The following is a 27,258-nucleotide window of genomic DNA, read 5'->3' on the forward strand; positions in this document are numbered from 1 at the left end:
TCCTTCGTCAGTAGTAATACTTATTCATTTTTTTAACGATAGCCCTAATTTTTTCAATAATACTGAAGTCATACTTCGTCATGTATTGCCGTTAAATGAAATGTAGATAACGTATACAATGTTTTTATAAATACTATCTACTTTTGTTCGATAATTGGACCACAAGATTATCGTACGAAATACTGGTTTTTATCTACAAACATAATGTGGTATAAAATATTTTTATTAGTTATTACTAATTATAAATTGTCACCGTGGGCCGCGGGTTGCCGACCCCTGATCTAAGAGTTCAAAGTATCTTATACCATTATTAAATTTGACGTGTTCGACAAATAATATTTTACACTTTGTTACTCATTTTTGATAAATGTGATAATAGATTAATAAATGCGTCAAAATACTAACTGGTGGCTTGTTATTTGCTATCATAGCTTTGAAATGTTATCATAATTGTTTAAATTTCCTAAATCTATTTAATTATTAAAATTAAAATTTTACGGTTTTAATGTCGAAAAAGTTTTTATAATTATGGTATCATTAAGTTATTTTGTGTATTAAATACTTAATTCTGTTAATAACATCCGATGATAATAATAACTATCGATATTAAATATAATTACAGTTATCCATTTTAAAAAGTAGTACAAACACACCAACATATTTCGACGCACATTATACCTATAGCTATTTTATTTAATGTATACATTTATAAAAATTAATTAAAATTATCTTTTGACTTTTAAGAATGCTGCAGAATAAGATTTTGCTTAAATAGGTAAGCATTTAATATTTAGTTACATATTTTATAAATAATAATTTTCATTGACATTAAAGATAAATTTTTCGAATTTAATAAAATTATATAAGTTATGATTCAAGAATCCTAATTATACGATAAGTATGAAAATTAATTATTGTACATGTACGTACAATGTATATATATATTAGTAAGTTTTGAAATAATTTTGAGCAGAATTTCTATTTAAAACAATTTTCTAATAATGAAAATAGTTTATAAGATGATTTACCAATTTTGTATCTTAAACATCAATAAAGAGGGAGGAGAGCTGATTTAAAAATTGTAATTCATTTCAAAATACCATTCAATTAAGGGCATTACTACTCTGCATCTACGCACACGATTTAAATTAAATTTTTTATTAATCATTTAGCTTTTTATAATTTTATTTTATTTTATTAATGTAATTGAAGAAGTAAAAAAAAATATAAGAAATAAATGTGTTATAGAGTTATAACTTATTTTTTTCATTTGTAATTATAGGTACCTATTGTTGATACTTAAGATTCAATATTTGATATTTTTTTATTATCTATGTTAAATAGAGCCAAACCAGTTACTTTACATAAAAATCACCGATAGTAATAAATTATTTGTATGCCTAATGATAATAAGTTATTTATGAAAACACAACCTTTAAAGAAAAGTTCAAAGCGGACTACTTTTTGTCGTCTCATTTATATTATTGCATTGTATCAACCACAAATCAGCATTTTTTTTTTTTATAAAAATATGAAGTTATTTAGTTTTCTTCAACATTAATTCTTTATTTCGTGCCCGTAGTTTTTTTTTTTTTTAACTATCCATAGTAAGTTAAATAATTTAAAAAAAGTTTGAATATGGTCGACTATTTAGCAACTATTCATAGATTTTAAAGAAACCTATAAAAGTATAGGTACATAGAAAGATGTACAATATCTCTTCAGTATTATATACGAGTTCGGTTCCCCCAAAAAATTAATAAATGACACTAACTAAAATTTTTATGGAAAATACAAAATACAGAGTGAGATCGGCGACTTTTACAGTGGAAACTGGGCTGAAAATAGAGGCACGTTCTGTGCTCAGTATACTTTCAATCTTGGTCAGGCGAAGGTAATAAGGATACTACAGAGGACAATAGAAATGTTTTGTTAATTAATCAGAAGAGATACAGCTCCTTGGTTTCGCTGACGATTTAGACATGATAAATGAATTGCTTGCAGATACTGCTAACGTATCTAGATTGTTTGAAAAAAATAGATTTTGAAATCAATAGGATAAATAAAGCCTAAAAAGCTTCGTATAGACTGACAAAATTCTTAATATTCAAAGTGATATCTAGAAAAATTAAAGTAAAATCGTTTGTGGCTATTATAAGATTGGCTCTCGTGTATAGTTTTGAAGCTTGGACGACGATCAAACCTACAGAAATAAATTTGAGGATTTTCGAGAACAAAATATAGAGGAAAATATATAGATTCATCATCATTGAAATCTGGTGAAGGAAATTAACAAAAATCTGTAAGATATATTGGAACTAGTACCAGTTGCAAGCTTTATTATGGGTCAAACGATACAGTTTGATTAGATTACGTTATAAGTAAAGGAGAGAACGAAACTATTAGAGTAGCACTGGGATGTAAACAACAAGAAAAAAGACCTAGGAAAATATGGATTGATGTGGTGAAAGAAGATTTAAAAACCCTAGGAATTGAGGGCTGGAGTAAGGTAGATAAAAATAGAGACAGGTTGTAAAGTATAGTAACTGTAGCAAAAACTCTCAAGAAAAAAGAAGACTTTTTATTGAGTTTTGTTAGTAATATCATTATTATTGGGGATTATGATATTATTTTAATTCATAAGTATAGAAGCGATGCTTAAACAAATGTTTAAATAGTTTATTTAATACAGAACCTTCTCATTGTTATTGAAGTTTCATATATTGTTGAATTATGAAAACTTCTTTATACATCTAAATTATAGTATTATATTGTATTTATTATTAAGTTTGTTCTTGACAAGATGGGATTGATAAATATCTGGTGGGCAATATAGTTATAGGTTATATACTTATATATCTACAGCTGCATATTCAGGTGGTGACTTATTTATTTGTTATAGGCGTTATATAGCATTCAAAATTCTTACTGAAAAAAAGTAGAAATGTATAAGGTTCTACTTTATCCTCCGCGTATTATATGTATAAGTATTTTTTTGTCTTTTTCGTCGTTAGATAAAATCGATTCTGTTCTTCGATTAATATAATTTCAACTGAAGTCTTTTTGAAATCAAATTTCGCCGAAATGTCGTGTACTTTTTAAGTAATATTATGTTATGTCGGCAGCATGTTTATAAAGTTGTATAAATAATAATATAATATATAATATAAATTTATATACCGAAAAAAAAATGATACACGCTATTATTTTATTATTTGGGGGTAACAATATGACTCAGTAATAAAGTTCGAGACGTGCTACAATATTCGATTTAGACCGCCCACTTTATATTCAAAACATAAATATAAAAAGTATGTTTTATATATTGCTGAGAATTAATTTTCAGGATCTTGTCTATAATGAATTTTTTTTTCTTCAACATTTTGTATTGGATTTCCTTAAATTTTTATTTATAATACACTATTCTATATTACTTATTTTAAACATTGTTTATTTATCTATTTCTGTAAAATTATAAAAATATTATAAATTATATAAATTATGTGATGAAAATATTTATATTATCTAGTAGATTTGAAGTTTTCAAATTATGACTTAGTTTTTTTTCAATTAAATATACTTTAAGGCTTAAGCACTTAAAATTTTTTATATAATTTATACTTTATAAATTATTCATATATTTGTGATGGAAATGAATAAATTTTATTTGATTATATTAAAAATTGTTGTTCCAAAGTAGTTCAGAAATTGTTTTCGAAATAAAAAGAATCCATATCATATATGTATATTATTTTTAAGTAGTTATATTTGATAAGATAACAAATTTTTTTATGATATTATGCAGAACTTATCTAAAAAATATATAATGTACCTAATAGCTAAATAGTTGTGATAAAAAGTAGTACATTAGGAGGTATATAAATTTAAATATGTATAATTTATTGCATAATATACTTTTAGTTTCAAATTCAGTTTCCTATTACAATTAAAGCCAATTGTACTTAATTAAAACGGATAAATATATAGTATGTATATACCTAATACGAAAGTACGTAACATATTATTGTATGTTATACAATGATGTGTATATAGTTATTATTTGTATGTATTAGTGCCTGTATTAGATTTATTCGGAATTATTCAAAGTTTTTCTAAATCTAAAACACAATATTTTGTTTATTGAAATATTTGTTATTTATTTACTTATGGGACGAGTTTAACATTATTGCATATTGGGGTCCACAAAACATAATAAAGAAATTCATATTCTTTAAATCGTGTTTTCGATTTTTATTTATTTTTTTCGCGATAAAAATCTAGCTGTTTTGGGCAACTTAGTATTTGTTTTGCATCTATAGTAGTATGAACGGAGTAGAGTAATAATAATTTAAAACCTGAATATAATAATATGATGTAATAGAAGAGAAATTCGGGAAGAGGAATTTTCTACTATTGTTTTTATTTAGTAACGTGACTCGTTTTTTCAAATTTTTGTTTCGAGAATACAATAATAATTATTAATAATATTGTAATGTTATCTCGTCAGACGGTGCGTTACTCGTCATGTCGTCCGTTCCGTCGGGGTCGCGTTACGGAATGCGGTTTTGTTCGTTTTTGTGCAAAACTTACGGCCGCTACACGAGATTGTCCTATCGGCAACAACGGTTATTGTTAATAATTATAATAATTAATGAATGATAATTACTATAGTACAACAACTGTAAAAGTTAAAAGATGTTATGGAAGTCGTTTCAATATTCTGCCGATGAGACTCCCGTGCAGTCCGATGGCGAGATTGACGGACCGAATTAATACTCGGTTAAGTCCTCGCTCGCTCACGCTCGTCGCAGGACTAAATACAATTTCATGTATGTGTTATGTGTATACATCATGACGAGCAGGCAGCGCCGTTAGAACAGCCGCCGTCGTCGTCGTCGCTATCTGGTGTCTGCGTGTATGTGTAATATATATATATATATATATATATATATATATATAATATACATACGCCTGCTGTTAAGCAGATTATACACCGGCGCGGCGGCAGTCAGTGGTGCCAATAGCGCGGGCCCGAACGCTCTTTCTTATTTCTTCACCTTCAAATATTATTCTAATTATTCGTTTTGGTTTTGTTAAATTTAATATGTATACATACGGTATATCCGACATCGGCGACATCGCTATACCAATAGCAATACCTATAACCTACGACCAACTGCTTATATTTTTTACTTTTTTTAAGTATGTTTTTGTATTGTATTATCGGCATTATCGCACATCACTTTACATGGCAATTCGTCTGAAATGGTTTTCGCTTCGTTTCGAAAACATAATTTATTTTTATTTTTATTTTTTTCTATTTACATAAGGCTGTACTTGGAAATTTATTTTATCCATAAAATATTTACTCTGAAATTCATTCCGTTTGTGAAGTATTTGTCCGGAACCACTGTATTACACTGTATAGTAATATACGACAGTAACCCAATGATAAACATTTCCAACGAAATATTTTTTGTGGAAATAAGTTTTTGAGTGAATACGATTCTGAAAAAATATAAATCAGTTTATTACAGTTTAATCGACGTATTTTCCTACACAATTTTTTCATAAAATAACGTTTTCGAGCGCATTAATTTCTAATATAATATATTTCAAACGGATTACAATTCCAAAGTAATATGATTCAATAAAAAATAAAAATAAAATTCCAACAGTAAATGTTTCTAATTAGATACTTTTTGATTAAAATATTGTTCTAAACGATTAATTTTCCGACTTTTAAGTGCACTCTATACTGCTTTGGATTCTTTCGACGACATGAAGACAAATAATATTATTATAACATAACTGTCAAACGTATATCAGAGGTATACAGTATTTAATTGCGACTATTTGAATTATACGATTGTGTAGTTCGATAGTTGGTAATTGCTCGTAATATTTTCTTCGAAGGAATATTTAATGACATTATAATTTGTTGGTATATACCTACAATTTGAGTGAATGTATAGATGTTGTCACTTTTGTACTAAAATATAAGAGTAAAATAACTTTGTACTCAATATATTCAATTTAGGTATTAAATTATAGTACTTACTTATTTATATTGAATTAGTATTAATAAACGAATGATGTTACTAAATTAACTAAAAAACTATGGTTTATAAAATATAGATTAAAAATCTAAAATTTAAAATAATTGATTCTTAATTTTTAATATTTATTAATTATATTTGTCGGTTTAATTGGTTTAATTATAATCTTACTGTTAAATATTTTTCTGATTTACGTTTTAAAGAAGTTTAAATGCGTTTTAGTTAATATTAGGTATTATTTATTTATTTTACTACAAGGTTTAACCTGTGAAATCAAGGTAAATAATACAATAATATACATAAGCTACTATAAAAAAAAGTTTGAAAAGAAAAGTTGAAGGAGATCTTTATCCTCAATTGTAAATTTTATCTGATAGAAAAAAAAAGAGTTGGACAGGATGTTCGAAGAGGTTATTATACCTTTGGTTTCATGACAAATATTACGTATTATAAAAATTGGATTGTCTATTGTATTCTGAAATTGTATCTATCTCTTTTAGATTCTGTGAGGAACAATAAATGTATTAATTTTACAATAATGATACCTATATATTTTTTCATTTAAAGAATTAATTTTTGTATTATTATTTTTCGCCATATACTGCAATAGTAAAAATGCTTCAATACTTAACTTTGAGGGTGATTTTTGGTAGCAATTGTATATAGTTAGTTCTTTAATGAAGGGAGTGGGGTCAAAAATATTTCATGTTTTTCAAAATTAAATTAAGTTTTAGAAAATCTGGACTATTTTCCAATTAATGATGCGCCAAAGTTTGTCAAAATGCATTTTGTTGAACCTAATTTAAAAATAAATAGTCTTATATTCTTGAAATTTTCATTAAAATTTTTGATAACATTTTCTAGAAATGATATAATAATAAAAATAGTTATAGTAATTCTAAATGCTTAATATTTCAATAAATTGTTAAATACGTTAATACCTATATGTTATATCCTTAAAAAAAAATCAAAATTGAAAATACGTAGTATAACAATTTTTTATTTAAGCGTTTAAAATTAAATTTGTACACAATTCGTAAACATCGCAAAAATGTGTAAATTATTTTGTAGTTAAAATTTATTTGCAAAATTTCTCTTTAAGTTATTTCCTGGAATTTTAAAAACAAATTTATCGTAAAATCATTTTGATTTTTCCACGAATTTATATAGTTCAAATGTTAATGATATTGAATATATTCTACTAATAATTTCAATAATTTTAATAATCTCAAACGATTTTAATTATTTTTTTAATAAAAAAAATATTGGTATAATAAAAATTTGATATGTAATTGTGTACACTTGAATGATTTGGCTATTACTTAAATTACTCAAAAATGAAATTTTTAAAATATTTATACTTTATGGTTTTATTTATACATTTATCTTATACACATTGTTCTAATGCATGTGACATGTCATATTGATTTAATAAAAAACATTAATTGCGATAATATTATATGATATTGTATTATTATAATCATTTATAGAAAAATAAATTATTAACAGTAAATAATTTATGATGCATAATACGAAATAATGATATTAAAAAATAGAACCGGCCCGGTTCAAAACTATTTTTTATATGTAATTATTCATTATTTGGTTCAAATTTAACACATCCATTTCGGTAACTTCCTTAAAATCTATCACACAACTCTTATCCCAATAAACACGTAATCAGTAATATATGTTTAAGTCCTTTAAAAGTTTAAATTAGTATTATATTAATCATGTATATTTTTCGTATTAATATTTAGAACAATTTTTGTAATGGATTTTTTGAAAATGGTTATTTTTAAAAAAGATAAAAACAGATCGATAATGTGCTGGATATAAAGACGAGCATTGGTTGATCTGAATATTTTATTTTTATCCATTTTACAATTCTGGAAACTTAATTTGTATACAATTTGATAAGTATAGAATATGTAAAAATATTATACAGTCTTAAATCGTTATAAATTTTGTAATCTATTTGCATCGTTCATTGTTCATCGATCAAATTTTTATAGAAATATAACATTTAATTTGTACCTATTTAATTAACTATGTTTTTATCTCAGTTAGTTCAACGTATTACGTTTATCTTTTTAACTTAAAATTTAAATCTTTTAAATTGTTTTATCACATTTTCTTTTAAGATGAATATAAAGTTATAACGAATAACTTATTATTTTTCCAAATACTTATAGGTGGACTTTGAAAAAAATGTACAACATAAATCTCTTATAAATTATAATATACCTAATATAAATGACCAGAAAGTGAGCATTGAAATGATTGAATTAAGGATAAAAGATCAATTAAATCCTTGTTAAAGTTGGTTCAAAAGTTCAGATAATTTAATTAAACCTTTAAAATACATATATCTTCTGTTAAAAAGCTTAAAATAAGTGAATATGACAAAAAATGAAATGTTGTTTTCTAATTTACTAATATTTATTTATATAAATATATATATGTACGTAATGTTAAACTATAACAGTGGTGTATTATTTATGTGTTCATATTTGGATAATTTAATATATCAAGTGCACATTGACATCGGTACATGATAACTTGTGGTTATAATGGGAGATATAACATATGACAGTAAGTTATTGTGATAATAATTGATGTAATAAATAATTTCAATTATTGTACATTATTTTACATTATTTTAAACGTATGATGCCGAGTATTATACACATACTATTTTTTTCACTATGAATATTTTACCATTTTTTTCCAAACTATAGCAACTAAAAATGTAGGTATAATGTGTTTAACCTTGCGTATCTACCTATGTAATTTTAAAAATGAAATTTAAATCCATCATTTAGAAAATACTATTAAATATGTTAAATAATTCATCAATTAAGTTCTTGTTTCACTTATTAGTAATAGGTATTAATTATAGGTATTATATGAATTATGTCATTTAAATAATTGTTAAGTAAAACATTTATTTTAATGCTTTTAAATTTCGAATTAAGTTTTGGACCAAATTAATTCTGATATCTGACAACTAATGAATATTATATGCGATGGGTATATAAGTTAAATTCTTCAGAACAAAAAGTATATTCGAAGAATATGTTTAAAAGACAAAAAAACGGTAAAAAATACTCACTAAACATAATATTCTATGATTTCTGTTTTAAATGGTTTGAAATAATAGTTTTTAAGTTTTTCCCTTACGTATATATTTGTGAGAAAAATGCCTATATCACATTATAAATGGTAATTGAATGTATTTAGCATGTATGCTAATCCAAACGCTACGTCATATATCTACAACAACCTATAGGATATGTATTAACCTAGGTTAATATAGGTTTATATACCTAGCTATATTAAGTTAAATTTTTAACACTAAAAAAGTTTGTGTTATTCGTATATAAAATAATCTAATAAGTACGTTTAACTCAAAATGTCATTGCGTATACTGTATAGTATAAATACTCTAAATGATTAATTAAATGTTTCGCCAAATTTTCTTCCTTTAAAACATGACGCACATTATTGTTAAATATATGCCTACTGTCTATTAACTAAAAGTCGTGACACACTTTTCATAAACATTTTGTAGTTTTCAATTACATTACTATTTTTAACTGCAAAAAACAAAAAAATAAACGCCTCTAACCAAACAAATATTAAATATTATATTCACTAAAATATTAAAATTATAATTTTAATTGTATTTTTAAATAGTTATATATTCAGTAATAATATTATTTAATACATTATTTTTGAGGGTCTAAAAAAATAGGTCAAATTTTTAGGAATCATTGGTATAATTTTATCCATTAAAAATATACTTTTAATGTCTAAAATAGTTATTAGCTGATTCGTAATCAATTTTGATAATATTTTGTCATTGACACCGCTCTGAATATAGTTGAGTTGTAAATGTGGTATATCAACTACCATTATCAACTCGGCAGCGATGGAGTATGACGCATCACGATGATGCATTCCTTGTGTAGTGTTCTTACCACATACAGTTTTAAACAGTATCATAAAAATGCACTGTTGCAATGCATTTAAATGCATATTTAACACCAACAAAAACTGCACCGAAACTATTTTTGTTTTATTATCCCGAGGGTGTTTATACACTCTATAAATGTACTGTAGGTATGACACAGCATGAAATTGATTTGATATTTTGATTAAGTTAAAATGTATAAAAATTGTAGATATAGGTACTGTTATATGCATGTATAGTGTTAGATTTAGCCATGACTTGAACAAGAATGCAATTAAAAAACAATTATTGATAATGTATCAATACGTGCTGAAAATCAAACAATGTTAATTTTTAATATATTACTTATAAATAGGCAGTATTTTATATTATTGTAAATAATGGATAATAAAGTACTAATATAAATAAGATAGTAAAATATTTTTACTCGGCATCGTTTTCATAAATACATTCACCAGTGTACAATCTATAACTGCAAACTTTATAAGAATTAAGATTAATAAAAATATATTAACGAGACGGAGACATGTGTTATTATTTAATTACGTGCATCTATTTGTAAATTGTAGATAGTTATAATTTCATAAGTTTCGACCTATAAGTTAGTTATGTTTATTTTTAATCAATCAAAATTTTAATTATAATTAACTTTATAAAAACTGTTTTATTTTATGATGATACGTTTTGCAGGAATTGTTATTATTTGGTAATGTTTGAATATTTTCGCAATAAAAATTAAAAAACATGCGTGCAATTTAATTATTGTAATAGGTATAATTTATTTATTGCTATTAAAGACAAAAACTTAATACGGAAATGTTTGTTCATAAACTTTTTTTTTGATATTCATCTATTACATTATAATTTTAAAACGCTTTTTATCATTGTTGTATTATTTTGGATAATTTTAATTAAATTTTTGATCCAACTATATTAATTATATAGTATATTATTTACTGGTATTTTTTTATAGTTCAGATAATAGAAATAATTTGAAAAATAAAATAAGAACTGGATCATTTATGTATAAAATATTTACTCCAAAAATTACAATTAATCTTCTTAAATTTAAAATATATATTTAATTCGTGATCAGATTGCATAAATAAATTTATTCTAAGGATGTCTAATATTTATCGATATATTTTAACAGTAAAGAAAAAAATTCCCTGCAAAGTAACAATAACATTAAACCTTCATCTAACTATTTAATATATTTTTATTTAGTAGCATTATATATATACTAATTTATATTATTATACATCTTTTGACTACATCATACTCTAAATATAATACGCAGTTCAAAGTTTTCATGATATATTAAAATCTTTGAACGTTTGTTTGTAACTCTACTCTTTATAATTTTCAATCGCTAAAAAATCTTTATACAAGCATTATTAGGTACGACTTATTCTACTATATTTTCGTTTACAAACATTATTGTCGGGTGTCCATAGGACTTGAAACCAAAGTAAAAAAATAAGTTAATTTCATATATATATTATATAAACATATATGATACATGCCTACGTGGCTATGTAGCATATTCAAAATCAGTATTTAGTATTTAGTTTGAAATGTTGATGGATTGCAATTTTTTATTTTGAATCGAATGTAACAGCATACATCGTGTATTTTTTTTTTTATTGTTTGCACTTATTGAATAGGCAATAAGTAATAATTAAGGCGTATAATATGTTCTACTATTGATTTTATTACATATACAAATATATTATTAGACCAATGTTTTTATTGGTAATACTAAAATTATATGTAACTGTTTACAGGCATTTAATATATTTTGTTGATTTTTTTTTAAATATAATTTTGAGCCGCATTTAAATATATATATATGGTAGTATATTTCGGAATTTTATTTTATCAAATGATCAACAGTATGATCATACTGTTGTAATTATCGACTTTAAACTATTTTCTATGTTTGTATATTATAATATCTCCCTTACCTCACTTATTACCACTATATAAAATCATCGATTTTGATTGATAAGAATAGGAAATTTAAATATAATTATTTATATTTATATATCATAATACTTATAACGAAAACAATAATCACATTTTTTAAATTTAATAATTAAAATATTATCAAATATAAATCGTATGGCAATTACAGTTAATGAAATATTGCGGTTAATGGTGATATACGAAGATAAGTGATATAAAAATGACAGTTATGCTGTAATATTGCCATCAACTTTATCAAGCCGATATTTGAATTTTTTTTGTACCTATACAATATTGTAATATTTTATATATTTATAACTCGCTTTAGAATTGAAATGAAAATATCGAAAAAATATCTCTATTAAAATACAATTATTGGTTCATTGTTACTTTCAAGTTTGGTAATAGATAAATTAACTAACTATTAAACATTACACTTAATCTAACAACACAGAAAATGGAACCTTCGAACTTAAATTTACTATGTTGTTCATATAATATATGAAGAAGCCAGCGCAACATAAGGGTGCGATGTATTGACGTTTACTTAGGTGATCGAATACTATGATTTTTTTATCCTTGTTCTACACATGCGTCAATAGGTACACGATAATTTAAATGACATATGTATTTTATTTTAATGTATATATTAATTAAGTATAGGGATAGGAATTCTGACATCAGATTTGAATTTGTTATCTTATCTTTTTGAGATTGATTTTTTTTAACGTTCTTGATATTTTGGAAATTGAAGTATAACAGTTTTTTCTTATATATTTACGTATCTTTTTTTCAAGATTTAAGGATATAAAATAAACATATTGGAAAGTCAATCTCAAGTAGGTACACTCGTCGACGAATTGAAATTTCTAATTTGTTTTGAGCATTCTCATCGCTTCATTTGATCATTATTATGGTATGGTACGTTACTAAAGAAACTAAATGTAAACTGGTGAGCGTAAATTTGCCACGTTACACGCTAATGGACGACGGAGACAACAAATGCGGGCGTGGCGTCTCCTCATAATTATATTAAAATGCTTCAAGTATGTTATTCTATCGAATTGGACATAAACGCTCCACGTTGGCGAATGGATGGCGCACAGACACACAAAATATATTGTTTATCGCATTTTAATAATATTATTGTTTATAGGTATAAAAAACTGCGACGTAATAGATATATTGACGTTTTCAACGTTTTATTCGACGTCGAGCGGTGAGAGTAGATTTTTTGAGTGATTGCGTTCGCGCAATATATCGTCGCATCATGTGGCGTCAGTTGATTTTTAAAACTATGTAATAAACACACTGGCGTATCGATAAAATGTCCCCAATAACCGTATAAACGTGCAGCCACCACGGCGTATGTACCAAAGACATGCCGCACCATCAGCCTGATGGCGTTGCGGATGGATGGGTGGGTGGAAAGAGCTATTTATTTGGGCTGTTAACACATACTGTTATAAAATAATGTATAAATATATAAATAAATGTGTACGCATTATATGGTATCACGAATTCTTGGAATTCGGATTCGTTTAATATAATGTACCTATGGTTTTACGTTCGTCGTCCGTAATTTTAAAGGCGGAGGTACCCACCCATATTATTATACCGCCTGTTGTATACATGTACGCGTTCTGTGTCTCCAAGTCATCCAGGCACACGTTTACTGGTGAACGGAGGATAATAATAATAAGATAAACACATGTTATACAATATACAGAGCGATTTACCAAGCATTCTCACTTTTCATTTACTAATGGATTTGTTCTAATTATGATTTCCACAATTTTATAGTATATTTGAGGGCCACATTTTGAAATATTTTTATTTTGTACATTGTTTAATGAGCTCTACAATGCAATACGAACTTTTATTTTCAAACATGAATCCAATGTTTTTTCGGAAATTTTTTTTTTAAACATTTTAATATACTTGTCTAAATTTAAATTCGAAAGAGTGATTTTTAAGTTATTTAAATTTGTATGCTAAAATATTTGGGGTATAATATTGGCTCCTCAATTATGATTTAAGATGATGATTATTATACTACGGTGGTTTGAAAATGATAGTAATTATATATATATATGTATAATAATTAAATATTTCGTCTATTTTATATGTTTGTAAAACTATTTTAAAGATTATATCTTCACTCATTTAATACATTTTAATAATCAAAAACATTATTCGTTCAAATTTTAATTTAGGTATAATTAAATTTTGAAAAAAAAAAAGAAATTAACTTAGTAATTGGAATTGTTACGAGACATTTCTTAAATATTATGTGTTTCAAAATATGGTACTTGTAACTTGTAAGTTTACTTCAGAATCCTTAAAATCAACACTTATTTAAATACATTCATTCTTAAAAGAAAAATAGGGATGAGCATGTTTAGTGAATCATCCTGTAGATATATTCTATATTCAATGGTATGTCTGTATATTCTAAACGACGGCGACAGATCTCGTCCTCGCATTATCGACAATTTGATTTACGACATTTGATGGGCTGACTCCGCCGTGTTCATGTAACGCCCGTAATGTACGAGTATGTAATAATACCTATAGGTACAGTTCATGCGTATCATCTATGTGTGCAACATTCAAAGTGAAAGATATGTGTAGTGTGGTTTATATTTTATAGAAAATTAATGTGAAATATAATTATATTATCGCTTGACTATGGTGTAAATGTACCTACGTTAATAATATTATTAATATTGATAATATTATGCGAACGCTGCGGCTAGCTTTATATTATATTTATAATATGATTTTAGTATAATAATATTATATGAAATATGAGTAATTTTGTGTTTCGTGTGCATATTACGTGTATGTATGTATGATAAATATTCAATGAATTATCTAAATTATTTTTTGTTAAAAACAATAATCAAAATTATATGGTTTGATGGCAAGCATGTACAGTTTTTAATCATTAAAATCGGAATGTATTGCCTCTTATTGTATAAATATATATTTAAATTACAGAAAACAATACTGTTTGTGTTTACTGTTTATGAATAATTAACACATACGTACCGACACGGCAATACGTCAGTAAAAAGTGATTAAAAATGTGAGTATTTAGAATATTTTTTGCTATAATATTATAAAAATTGAAACAATTTTAACCCTGTCTATAATAGTTGATAAAGAAAAATCACGCATAAATTATGTTACTTAAAGATAATATTATACAATACATTATATCAATTTGTTAACAATTTTAACATTTTATGTTAGTATGTATTTATATGTAAGTATATAATTTAAAGTATAGTAAACATAACACACAATCTGTGGATAAAACTTCAATTACGAAGTAAAACTGATCCAAGCCAATAATTTTGTAACTTAACTGCATTTCGAAGAAATGGTTCGCTTGTAATTTTTAAATGCAATTGGCAATCGCGCCATATAGTATTTACTATAAATTAAATATTCATTGGTTTCATGTGTGAAAAAATAAGTGTGGTAGTTTGTTTAAGTATAAAAAAAAAAAAAATTAATATAACTTCTAACAGGAAATTTTAGTGTGGTGAATAAAATTAATTTCCTTATTATCTATGGGAAAATAAAAGTAACACTTGAATTTCATTACAATATTATAAAATATAAATTTTATGCATAAATAGGTACACATCGACCCACGTTTCTCTGCCGTTTGTGAACAGTCAACTTCTATTTCTATAATATTGCATAAATTTAATTTAATAACTGAGAATTTATTCATTGTGCATCAGTGATTCCTGAAATCTGGGTGATGTATCATAATTTTGAATTGAGGCTTTACAGGTTTTATAATTCTAATAAAATATTTTTATGTGTATTTTGTTAACTATTCGTTTTGTAATAATATATACGATTTTCTATCACTTGTTTCTGAAATCAGGTACTTATGTAATATATTTTGATCTCGATCAAGTTTTTCGTAGATAAAGTTAGAAATTAGGTGTACATTGTACTTATCTAAAACTATAAATAAATTACTGTAAAAATTTAATTTGTTGAAAAATAAAAAAATAAAATACAATATTGATTTATCGAAATGTTATTTTATTATAAAATATTTCTAATGAAACGATTATCGACTGAAACAAGCATGTACAAAGCATTATAAAATCGTTGTTTACTTAGGTATGTTATCTACTCCAGATTTTAATTAATATATACTTATCAATAACTATTAACTATATTGCATAGTATATATTATAGTAAGTATTGGTGCCTATAAATAAAACAATATAATTTAATGAATATAAGGGTGCCTGCATTTTATTAGGGATTTGGAGTGGATCGTGTTTTCTAAAAAGTAAAAGGTTGGTAACAACGACAGGTGTAGAGTGCGTATAGGGTTTACTGCAGTACATAAACGGCACATGTGATGACGTTTTCGTCGGAGTTTAATAATTTCGTTTCCATAAGTCAGAAGTACTATGTGTACTTAATACAAACATAATTATTATTAATAAATTCGCTACACAGTAGATCGTATTTGTAGCGAATATTGCTTACAAAATTAATTCTGAGCTTATTGATTTTATTATTTTTTCATTATTATATTATTGTAATGTATTAATCTGAAGATTTTTTAGATATTCCATTCAAAAAGTATCGTTTCAAAAGTTTTTTTCTTGTCTTATATATTTTCTTTTATATTTGGAGTTAAATGTATCGAGTAGTTACAAAAATACATGTGGAAAAATGCATTTACGTAACTACAGTTCAGTTATGTATCAACGATTGAAATGTATCTTTAGATATTACAAAATTATGTATTTGTAATTTTAATCATTATTCATTAGTAACTTATTATTTTGAATGCTATTTTGTTTAATTGTAATTTAGAAAGTCATCATTATATATATGTGTAGTCAATAGGCTAATGCCCTGCAGGAGCTGATTTGTATATAAGGTGTATAATTGATACTGTAGAGTTTAGTTGTATTTTTTTAGAACTGATTTGAAGTTTGGATTTATATTGAACTTTGAAAGTTTGCTATTAAAATATAGTCTGATCACAAAAACCTTTAAGACATCAATTTTTTTTAGTTCGGAGATCATGAATTTAGGTACTTTAAGTGTAATTTTAAGTTTTAAATCAGTCACGATTTCATCAATAAGTTAATCTTAAAATCATCTTGCGAATGCATTTATAGGTATGTATGTATTTATATAACTATAGATTAATTTATATCATCAATATTTTAAAATAATTGTTATATAATTTACGTACTCAGCATTACTTTTACAGTTATATACTAAATTTTTGACATGATAATCAATCGTACACAATATTATATTATATACATCAGTCAAACATTTTATAATTATATTGTACAAAGTTCTAACTTATTATAGTTCAATAAATTCATTATTAATTATAATAATCATTTTATAAATATTTTAAATTATATACCTATATTATTCAGCATGAATGACAATAACATACTGAGTATTTAGATGACAAATATCTAATTTTATGAATTTTTAGATTTTTTCTCTAAGAAATATTTTTTTTTTAATGAAATTTTTAAGAAATATTTTAACGTTTCATTGCAAGCAATTTCAGTTTAATAATTATTATGCATTCCTTATGAGTTCTATTACTATATGTTATCATAATTGTCCAACAATTTCATAGATGAAAATAAATATTACATTAAACGCATAATAAAATTTCATTAGGTAAATTAATTTGTTTAATATGGTCGATACATTATGTTCTCGAATGGAATCAATAAGTTATTTACACAGTAACTTATACAGACGAATAAACCAAAAACTATTGAACGCTCGTGCAATAGTACAAGTTTATTGCGTATATTAACTATATTTTCCTGATAGACCTTTATTGAACGTTTGTGTAAAACCTGTAGTCATTTTTATAGTCGTTTGTATATTTTATTAAAATATCGTTATATCTAAAAACAAGTTTAATATTTGTAATATTTAATTATGTATGAACAATATTATGCTGCAGCGCTCAATATTTGGTGTATTAGGTACTGCTCGAATAATCAACAATTTACGTACTTATATTTTAATCAAAACTGTAAATTGGTAATATAATGTTATAATATAATATATGTGTATTTGTATGGATCAATTCGTTGCGTAAAAATATAGAACAGAATACATGTGTGTGTGTGTGTATAGAAGCGATATAGGTTAGGTAACTTATAGTATTTAAAGAGGTATGCAAAAAAAACACTAATATTGGCGTTCGGTTCGTGAGACTTAATTTTATTTTATTTTTTGTCCATAACTCAAAGTTATTATAAATGTGTCTGTCATCAGAAAAAAATATGTGGGGCCAACGCTGTAGCGGACACTTCATATGTTTTCATTGTCGATACAGAATCCGCGTACCAAATATCGTAATTAATAATCGATATTTGTATAAAGTTCCATCGATTACGATATACGGTTAAATTGTAATAATTATAGATGTTTCACAAAAAATGTTTTTATTCTGTATACTTACTTTTATACAAATAAGTTTGTATAAACGTAGAACATTTGTAAATTGTTTATAACACATAAATATATCGCATACGGTACACTGAATTTTTGTAAAATATTAAAAATTTCAAAACGTAGAAAAAAAATACAAGTACCAAAGTTAAATTTCCAACTATCTACATTCTACATATAAACATCGAAAGTCATTGCAGCGTTACAATAAACATCGATGTATCAAACGCGAAAATCGATATTTTTTCGATTAATCGATGTGTCGTCATCGATCCAGAATCATCGCGCGGACGAACCCAATTCGACTCGGTCGCGGTGTCGTGTGAAGAGGACGAGCGAGAAAGAGTGAGAGAAAGAAAGAGAGAAAATAAGAACTCAAAAAATTTAAACGGTTTCGGGCGGGTGACTACTTCAGCTTGCCGAAGATGACTTACACATTTTATAGGTTACATATTATTATTAATACGAATTATTATTATTCAGACGCACGTGCTGGTCGCACTATAATAATTATCGCTTTATTTTTGTATATATATAATATATTACATACGAAAAAAAAATTGATAATTTAAATAATGTTTTTTCGCAGATCGGAGCACCATCGTCGCCGGTACGAACAGCAGCGGTATAACAGCAGCGGCCAACGCCACGGCCACCGGGTTTGAGATGTATTCGTTTTTCGCTAGCACGGCGACCGCCGCCTCGGGCACCGGTACCATTTCGGTGGCGCCCTCGTGCGGCGGCGCCCCATTGCCGCCGCATTCTGTCGGCGCGCAGGCGCACTTTACCGGCATCCAGTCGACTGCCGCCGTCACGCACCAGCAGCAGCACCAACAACAACAACACCACCACCATCACCACCTCCTCCCACTACACCATCTCAATCAGCAGCAACAGCAACAACAGCAGCAGCAACAACAACAGCAGCAGCAGCAGTCGGTCTCCGCGGCCATCAATTGTTCCATGGTGCGCGCTATCGCCGCCGCTTCGTCGACGCTGCCGTCGATCGTAGCAGTTTCGTCCGCACAACAATCATCGACCGTTGTCGCTGGGACGTCCGCCGCTGGCAAAAGTAATTTAATTTCGATTTTATTCAGTTTTTTTTTTCGCACACTCGCCGCCATATCTCAAATTTTCGTTCAATTTTTTTTTTTTCAAAAATAACGGATATCGTTGCTTAAAAAAATAATTTATAAAAATACCAACGATGCAAGTAAGCCGAAATTGGGTTTTTGATTTTTTTTTTTTTTTTTAAATAATTTTTACATAATTTTTGGTTGTGCTCGGGTGCGTTTGGTTTTAACGAACAAAATATAGACTGTTGCGTATGCGCAGTGCTTATGTTAATAATACGGACCACGGACGGACAAAATGGCTGACATAGACTTTTGTGCCGTCGCCGCCCCACCGGCTTGTGTCACATTTGCCCCTCGTGATGTGCGCCCTTTTTTGGGCTCGTTCCTTTTAAACGAACCGTTAGCATAATAATAATAATTCATCGTCGTCGTCGTCGTCGTCTCGTTTTACAACCATTATCGTTATTATCCGTTATAATTTGACGTACTTTCCTATACCTAAATTTATTTAATTTTATTTTTTGTCATCTTAAAAATAAAATGTAATTTTAAATTTATTGAATTGTTTGTTTTACAACAAGAAAAAAAATTATAAATCTGAGATTTTCCTTAGTCTTTTGTAATTATTGTGTGATTGAGTATTAGAGATGCGGGGGTATATATTTTATTATCAAAAATTATCCGACGAGGCAAGCTTGTGACACCACGAAAGATATAACTATATATAAGTTCACGACCACTTTATGACTTCTTATATAACTTATAATACATAGTGTATAATATGTTTAGTGATTGCTGGCTAGACATACTTTTTGTTGTTGTTGTATTGTACTAATGTCCTAACAATATTATACAAAGTGTTATTTATTTTTTTTGTTCTGATAAAGTTATTTTAATTTTATGGTTAGACCTAATGCATATTAATACCTAATATAATATTTTTCCTTTTTACTATAGATGAACAGTTATAAATGTATAAATTTATTTAAACGTATACATATACATATAAATATCATTGAACGAAACTTATCAGTTATCACTTAGCACGTTATATAAACAAACTAATAATTATTTGCACCGTATCAAATATTAATGTATAATTAATTAGTTAATATGACGTATAATATAGTACTAGTAGTAGACCTACTATCAGTGGCGTCAGTTGAACCGCGCAAAGTATACATTTGCGTATTTAAAATCAATTTTTTTTGTGATTTGGTTCACTTAACCTAACCTTTGGCTCACTTCTATTAAATTTGTTGTCCTGAAAAATGAATAAATAGGTACTAGAAAATGTTTTAATGGGTTGCAAGTTTGCAACATCAAAAGATGTCTATTAAAAAAAAATTGAACTAATACTCTTCTGACTACTACTTTTAAATATTTATATTTTTCAATAATCCACATTAGAATATTGATGATATTCTTAGTGTGTTGAGTTTTAAAAATATATTTCTATAAAAAGTTTAATTTTTAATGGATTACCTTTTTAATATAAAATATTAAACTTGTACTGATGGAGATGATTCACATGACACATGGCCTAAACAGGCAGAAAACATAATAGGTAGTGTAGTTTACATGTTGGCTGGCCAAATCTCTCAAGTGATAGAGGAGTTAAATTTTAAAAAGTTCTGGTTACTACCATACTTAAATATATGCGTAGGTATATTGGATATAATGTTGTCGAGTTTTACGAAAATCTGTCGTGGGGTGTTCATCTTGGTGTAAAAGCGTACATAGCGTTCCAGTGCCCTATGGCGAACGGCCACGGCGGTTTAATATAACGCCACCGCCAGATTCTGTTCTATTTTAGGGTCGGTCCCCAGCGTCGTTGCAATGTACGATAGCAATGCTCGGTGGAAAAAATCAATAGTCGTCCTTGAATTTGAAGAGTTCACATTTATAAAAGGTACTTGCCGAAAATCAAGGTTATATAGCATTTGCTCCTCATGATATATTTTTTGTTTAATATGTCTAGATACTTATTTCAGCCATTATATATAATAAACATATTTAATTGATTCGCGTATCAAGTGATATACATTTTGCAGGAAACTCGTATGTTAAATATATATGATAAAAATAATTATTATTATTAGTTATACCGCCGAGGGTTAAATTTTCGATTATTTTTCATTCGCTTGTGGTTTCAAAGGGTAATAATTGGTATACTCGTGGTAGTAAAACCCGCGCTGCTCTACTATTCTTGCATGTCGAGATAAATACGAATATATGTATAACTTTTCCATTAGTTTCGTTTGAATATGATACCATTATGTACAGTCCCTAAAAAACTTTTAGTCTGTATACTTTTGGATTTCTAATACTCTACAGCTTCTGTGTATCGTTGCATCATTTTGTGATGATATGGAATAATATATTATTACTCTTATTTAAAATTGTGATACTAGATAAAGCAACAATATAATAATAATTTCGATTAAAGAACTTAAGAAGTTTGAAAAATGGAAATTAAAACCCGGTAATACGAGGACTATCGTCTATACAAGTTTTCACACTTATTTTTTGATTATAATTGTTGTTGCTCTTTGATTTAGCAATTTTCAAGAGACCGTATGTTTAACAACACGCATAAAAATACAAAACGGTTAGCACTGATGATTCTAACGCATGGGCAGGGTGAATAGCTCCTCTCTCCAAATTTTTTGGTGTTCACGTGTTAAATAATTGATTATTGTATTGTCGTGTCATTTTGATCAATAAAATAAAAGATCAACTATAATTTTGTTTTACTAACTTATCTTTTATCAGTGACAAATTATTACTAATATACAATATTCATTGTCTTTTTTTTGTAATACCTACTTAAATTATAAAAATATATAGTTTAATAATATATTATATAATATAAGTATTCAACATAAATTATATTTGATATTATGTTCAATGAATAAATAAAATCTATATTTCTTTTAATATTAGTATTGTAAGGTAAAAAAAAAAAAAATCGGGGATAAAGGTTTTAAGTCATGCTTTTAACTTACATAGGTACCTATACTTATAATTTTATTAACTTCCCATACACAAAATATGAACCCTAGAATATAATATTATGTATTTATGTATAACTATTAGAATCGCCCTTGGAAACGACACAACATTTTCTTCTGTCGTATCGTGTGCGTTTTATCGTAGTCTGTTGGCCATTGTAATCATGGTATTTTCAATTATTTTAATGATTATAACAATGCATTATGAATAATCAAGATTTGATAATTTATGTTAAAATTATGTTGTTAAGTAAAATAAAAACATGGTATTAAATTCACTATAACCACAATTTATCGGGAGATTTCCAGAGGCGATTCAATAGCTCAACTTTTAAATACGAGAACGTAGACGACGCGTATAACTACAGTCGCTACAGTGAACCCAGATTTAATGTATACCTGTATAGGTTTATGTAACCTAGCTTGGTTAAGGGTTTTTTTTCTGATTTTTGAGTTTTTATGAGATTTTTGTATAAAAAATAATGATTGAATTCGTTGTTTCGGTCGTGCACGCTAAACACATCGCCATGTATTATTGTTTTATCGTTCGTTTGTCGAATAGTCGATATCTTCATAATAATATTATTATAGGCACACGAATTTTTGTCCCGCACCGGTTTTTAATGATATTAATATACATAGGCGGTGATATGCTGTGAGTGCGCGTACAATATTTTTTGGCCTGTTTATCGCCAAGTCCTTGCGACTATAGCTTTTGCAATTATAGGTCAAACCGTTCAATTGTAATAAATACACATAAACATACCCGCACGAGATTTTATGTTTACCTAAGGCCGTGCGAAATCTTTTTTCTCGTTTGCGCCGCGGAAACTTTAGCTGTTCTCGCGAGATAATAAAATGTTTAATTATAATAATAATTATTATATTACCGTTGAGTGCCTTAATATTATTACGTTACGACTATATATCAGCGTATATTTAGTTTCTTGGAATATTATACTGTTGTTGATATTTTTTATTTTTTATTTTTTATTATAGTTGTACAATTTTTAGGATAACAAACATCTGATATTTTGTTGAACAATGATGATTTTTGTATTTTTTTTTTTTTTTTACTAGGCACCCAATGGCTTGTGTGTAAACAATAATAAACGAAATCGGATCTCCGTGTACAAAATTCGCAGTATATAAGTGCGCTATTATATATTATATTATATCCACGCCGTACGCATAAAGTGTGGGTAGCTGCGGGTTTAAACTTTTAACTTTGAAACCCACATATTGGCTCATTCGGTATAGTCGTTAATGTGGCTTTTAAATGCTTTTATAGTTATATTTATTTTTTTTATCAGCACAATATTGAAAATAAGTATACTTACCGGTTACCATAATGATACTATACTATTCTTTAATACTACCTGTCTGTTATATTCATTCCAATTTCGTTAAAGAGTAAAATAAAATTCTAAATAGTCCTATTTTTCAAGATTATAATTCTGTGCAAAAATATAAATTATAATATATTTTTTGGATTGCTAAGTTATAGAAATACGCTGTGTGATACTAATATAAATATCAAAATATTTTTTCTCGTTCGTGTCGCGGAAACTTTAGCTGTTCTTGAGAGATAATAAAATGTTTAATATAATAATAATTATTATATTACCGTTGAGTACCTTAATATTATTACGTTACGACTTAGATACTAATATAATGCAATTTAAAATATGGTATTAATTATAATATACTATATTTTTTTAAATTAGGCAATCATCATTCACGAGGTACAGACAACTCGTTTTTAATCAGTTAAAATTTGGTATAATGATACCTTTACTCTATGGTTTTTAAGTAATTTTTAAACGCTAGTATGATTTAAGGGTTACTGAAAATTATAACATGTTATATAGGTAATACCTCCATCTTTATCTTTCATTAATAATGTGTATAAATTATAACACGATATTATAGCTTATTAATTATGCAATTACATGGTTTCTTTTAATGAGAAAAATGAAAATTTCTTTTTGCTAATTAAATTGCTAGTAGTTTTATACTTTACTATTATAATGTACATTGCAAAAATATTATCGAGAAATATGTGCGTTTAATTATTTTATAACGTTGCCTACGTTTAGTTATAGTTAATGGGCTTAATTACTTTTTATCAAACGAAACTCGTACATATTATGTAATAATATTACAAGCTAATATTTATAGTAGTTCAACTTGCAGCGGTTGATTCTTAATTCTAATACAATATTTTATGTTTAAGTGTGCGTAAACACTGTTTATATCGAATTCATTTCAAATCGGCAAATCGGATAATGTTAAAGTTATATTAACACGTAACAAGTAACATTAACTCGAGTAACGTACAAATTCCAGAGGTGAAGAGAATTTTCAATTTCAGAAATAAACTATCCGTATCTGAATCCCTACAGCAAACACAATAATAACAATAATAACTGCATTGCGTATTGTATAATATAATTACGACCGTTGCAGCTATATAATCTAAATAACGAAAAAATATAATATTGCGTAGGTCGTTTAAACGGCAATTTTCTGTACGGTTAATATAATTGTATGAAATTGTATGGGGTCGCGTAATGTATAAATTAAATATTTTGGCTGATATGTATGGCGCATAGAAATAAATAAACATTGTGTGCGCTTTTAGCAATATGGCGTGTTCTATTAATAACAATCGTTTTAACAATATTCACGGTCGCTTAAGGTCAGGAAATCGTCGCGGTAGCCGGGAAATCGGGTCTAAAACAGCGACGGCGAGTGCCCGAGTTCTACGCGCAATCTAAATGGAGTGACCTATGTAGCTATAGTTATCTGTTCCGGTGACTATATATATAGTGAAAATATTATAGTTTAGTGGAAATATCATGTATTGTACGAGATGTACTATCACTATTTTTTGTTTATTTGTTATTTATATTAACCAATTAATAATAAAATTATATAAAATATATTTATAAGTAATTAGTTTTGAAAAATGCCCTGTAACGTTATCTATTCGCTTTATTTATGACTGTGTTATTAATATTATTATTACGTATTATTTTATTTTCTCCGGATAATATTGCATATTACGCACAGTTGAATGATTCAATGTAAAAAATGAATATTTAAAAATATAATACAAAAATTACGCAAAAATAGTGGTAGTTCAAGTAATAAGTTTTATCGTGTACGTTGCATGCTGGTAGTCCGGTAAATTTTCTATCAATCTGGTATCAAAATTAAAAACTAATTAAAATAATAAAAATAAAAAATAAATATATTGTGCTAATGTCATCACCAAAATTATTTATCTTTATCTGTTTAAGCAAAAATGTAAATTCAATATAAGCAATAAGATAATCATCCCTGTTGTTGGAGCTAAAAACGTTCAATAAAAATAATAGCAATAACATGATTACGAGACACGGCAATAAACGTAAACGCGAAGGTATCGTATATTCGTACTTTGTATTGTTTGTTTATTGTAGTAAAAACTACCGTAACCTTCCAATACTAGATACATATTTTGATTTTTAATTGTCGGCTAAGTACTCGATAAATAAAAAAAAAAAAAAAATACAATTTTGATATAAATTAAAAATAATATAATTTTTTTTTTATACTTTCGGCACCAAAACATTTTTCTGGTCCCTTATCGTGAATTGGTCTACACATAGCCTATACACTAATCTTGTTATATAAAGTATATTTAAATTTAAATTCCTTATATAGCGTGTGCATAAAATAATCTCAATTTTGATTATCAACAATATTATTACCATGTATTGTCTTAAATTAAATATAATTATATATAAATAATTGCGAATAGACACTAAATAAAATACTATAGTAACATTTGAAGAAAATAAAACTAATCATATTATTATACTGCTGGTCTCTTTGTATACATATACCTATATATGCCTATACATATTATAATGGAAAATAGTAAAATAGCCGTGAAAACATTGTTTTTCATCCGCCGTTGTGTAACTTGCATATAGTCGGCCGTTCGGAGATTCCGCCGTTTATGTTTTTTTTTTTTTGTAATGCCCACTAAAGTGCGTATCCGTACATTATTACCTAATAATGTTTAAGTATAACGTGCAGGTATATATAACATGGTTGACGATAAAAACTGTGCGCTCGTGTGCCTTGCGCGCGCTGCGTCGAGGTCATTCCGGCGAACCGATGTTGATAAGCTTGTGCCAAAATGTAATTTAACACTGTTTTTATTCGCCCCCTTTTCGTGATTTTATTCCCTCTTCACCGCCCCGCAGAGATCTGACCGACTACGCCGCCGCCGCCGCCGCCGCCGCCGCCGCCGCCGCCGCCGCCGCCACCGCCGCTCTCGCACGTCAAACTCCTCCGTTTCCGTCGTTCGTTACTTCGTATTACTTACGTTTCATTCGGCGATTGTGCAGCGCGTTATCTGCGAGGCTGTGTGCGTTGCTGGATGTCGGTGCGCGCGATTGCGTCTCGCCTCGAACAGCGATTCGCTTCGTGACAATAATCGCGATTGAATGACACGCGCGCATACCTACTATGGTCCTTACTGTAATTCACTACATCGGAATCTGATGTATTACATATATATATTTCGATAAAACAAATCAAAATATTTTATTGGTGTGCTACACCGCGTATTGATAATATATTATATCTTGTCTCGTCAGGGTTCTCAATAAGGCTGG

General features: G+C 27.2%; 1 protein-coding gene across 5 annotated transcripts in view; it reads left to right on the top strand.

The window, feature by feature from the left end:
* The window catches only part of LOC112602480, a 54,659-nt gene that overhangs the window by 16,710 nt on the left and 10,691 nt on the right, over positions 1-27,258 (top strand). For 4 of the 5 annotated variants that reach the window (XM_025350602.1, XM_025350689.1, XM_025350772.1 and 1 more), the window contains one exon: positions 19,085-19,567. In XM_025350602.1, the coding sequence (XP_025206387.1) occupies positions 19,085-19,567 (483 nt within the window). Of the gene's footprint in view, positions 1-19,084; positions 19,568-19,624; positions 19,709-27,258 lie in introns of those variants that run through there. The other variant, XM_025350935.1, reaches the window with a different exon arrangement.

This window comes from Melanaphis sacchari, unplaced genomic scaffold, assembly GCF_002803265.2.
Source record: "Melanaphis sacchari strain LSU unplaced genomic scaffold, SCAv2.0 Contig0_pilon_pilon, whole genome shotgun sequence".
NCBI classification, from domain to species: domain Eukaryota; kingdom Metazoa; phylum Arthropoda; class Insecta; order Hemiptera; family Aphididae; genus Melanaphis; species Melanaphis sacchari.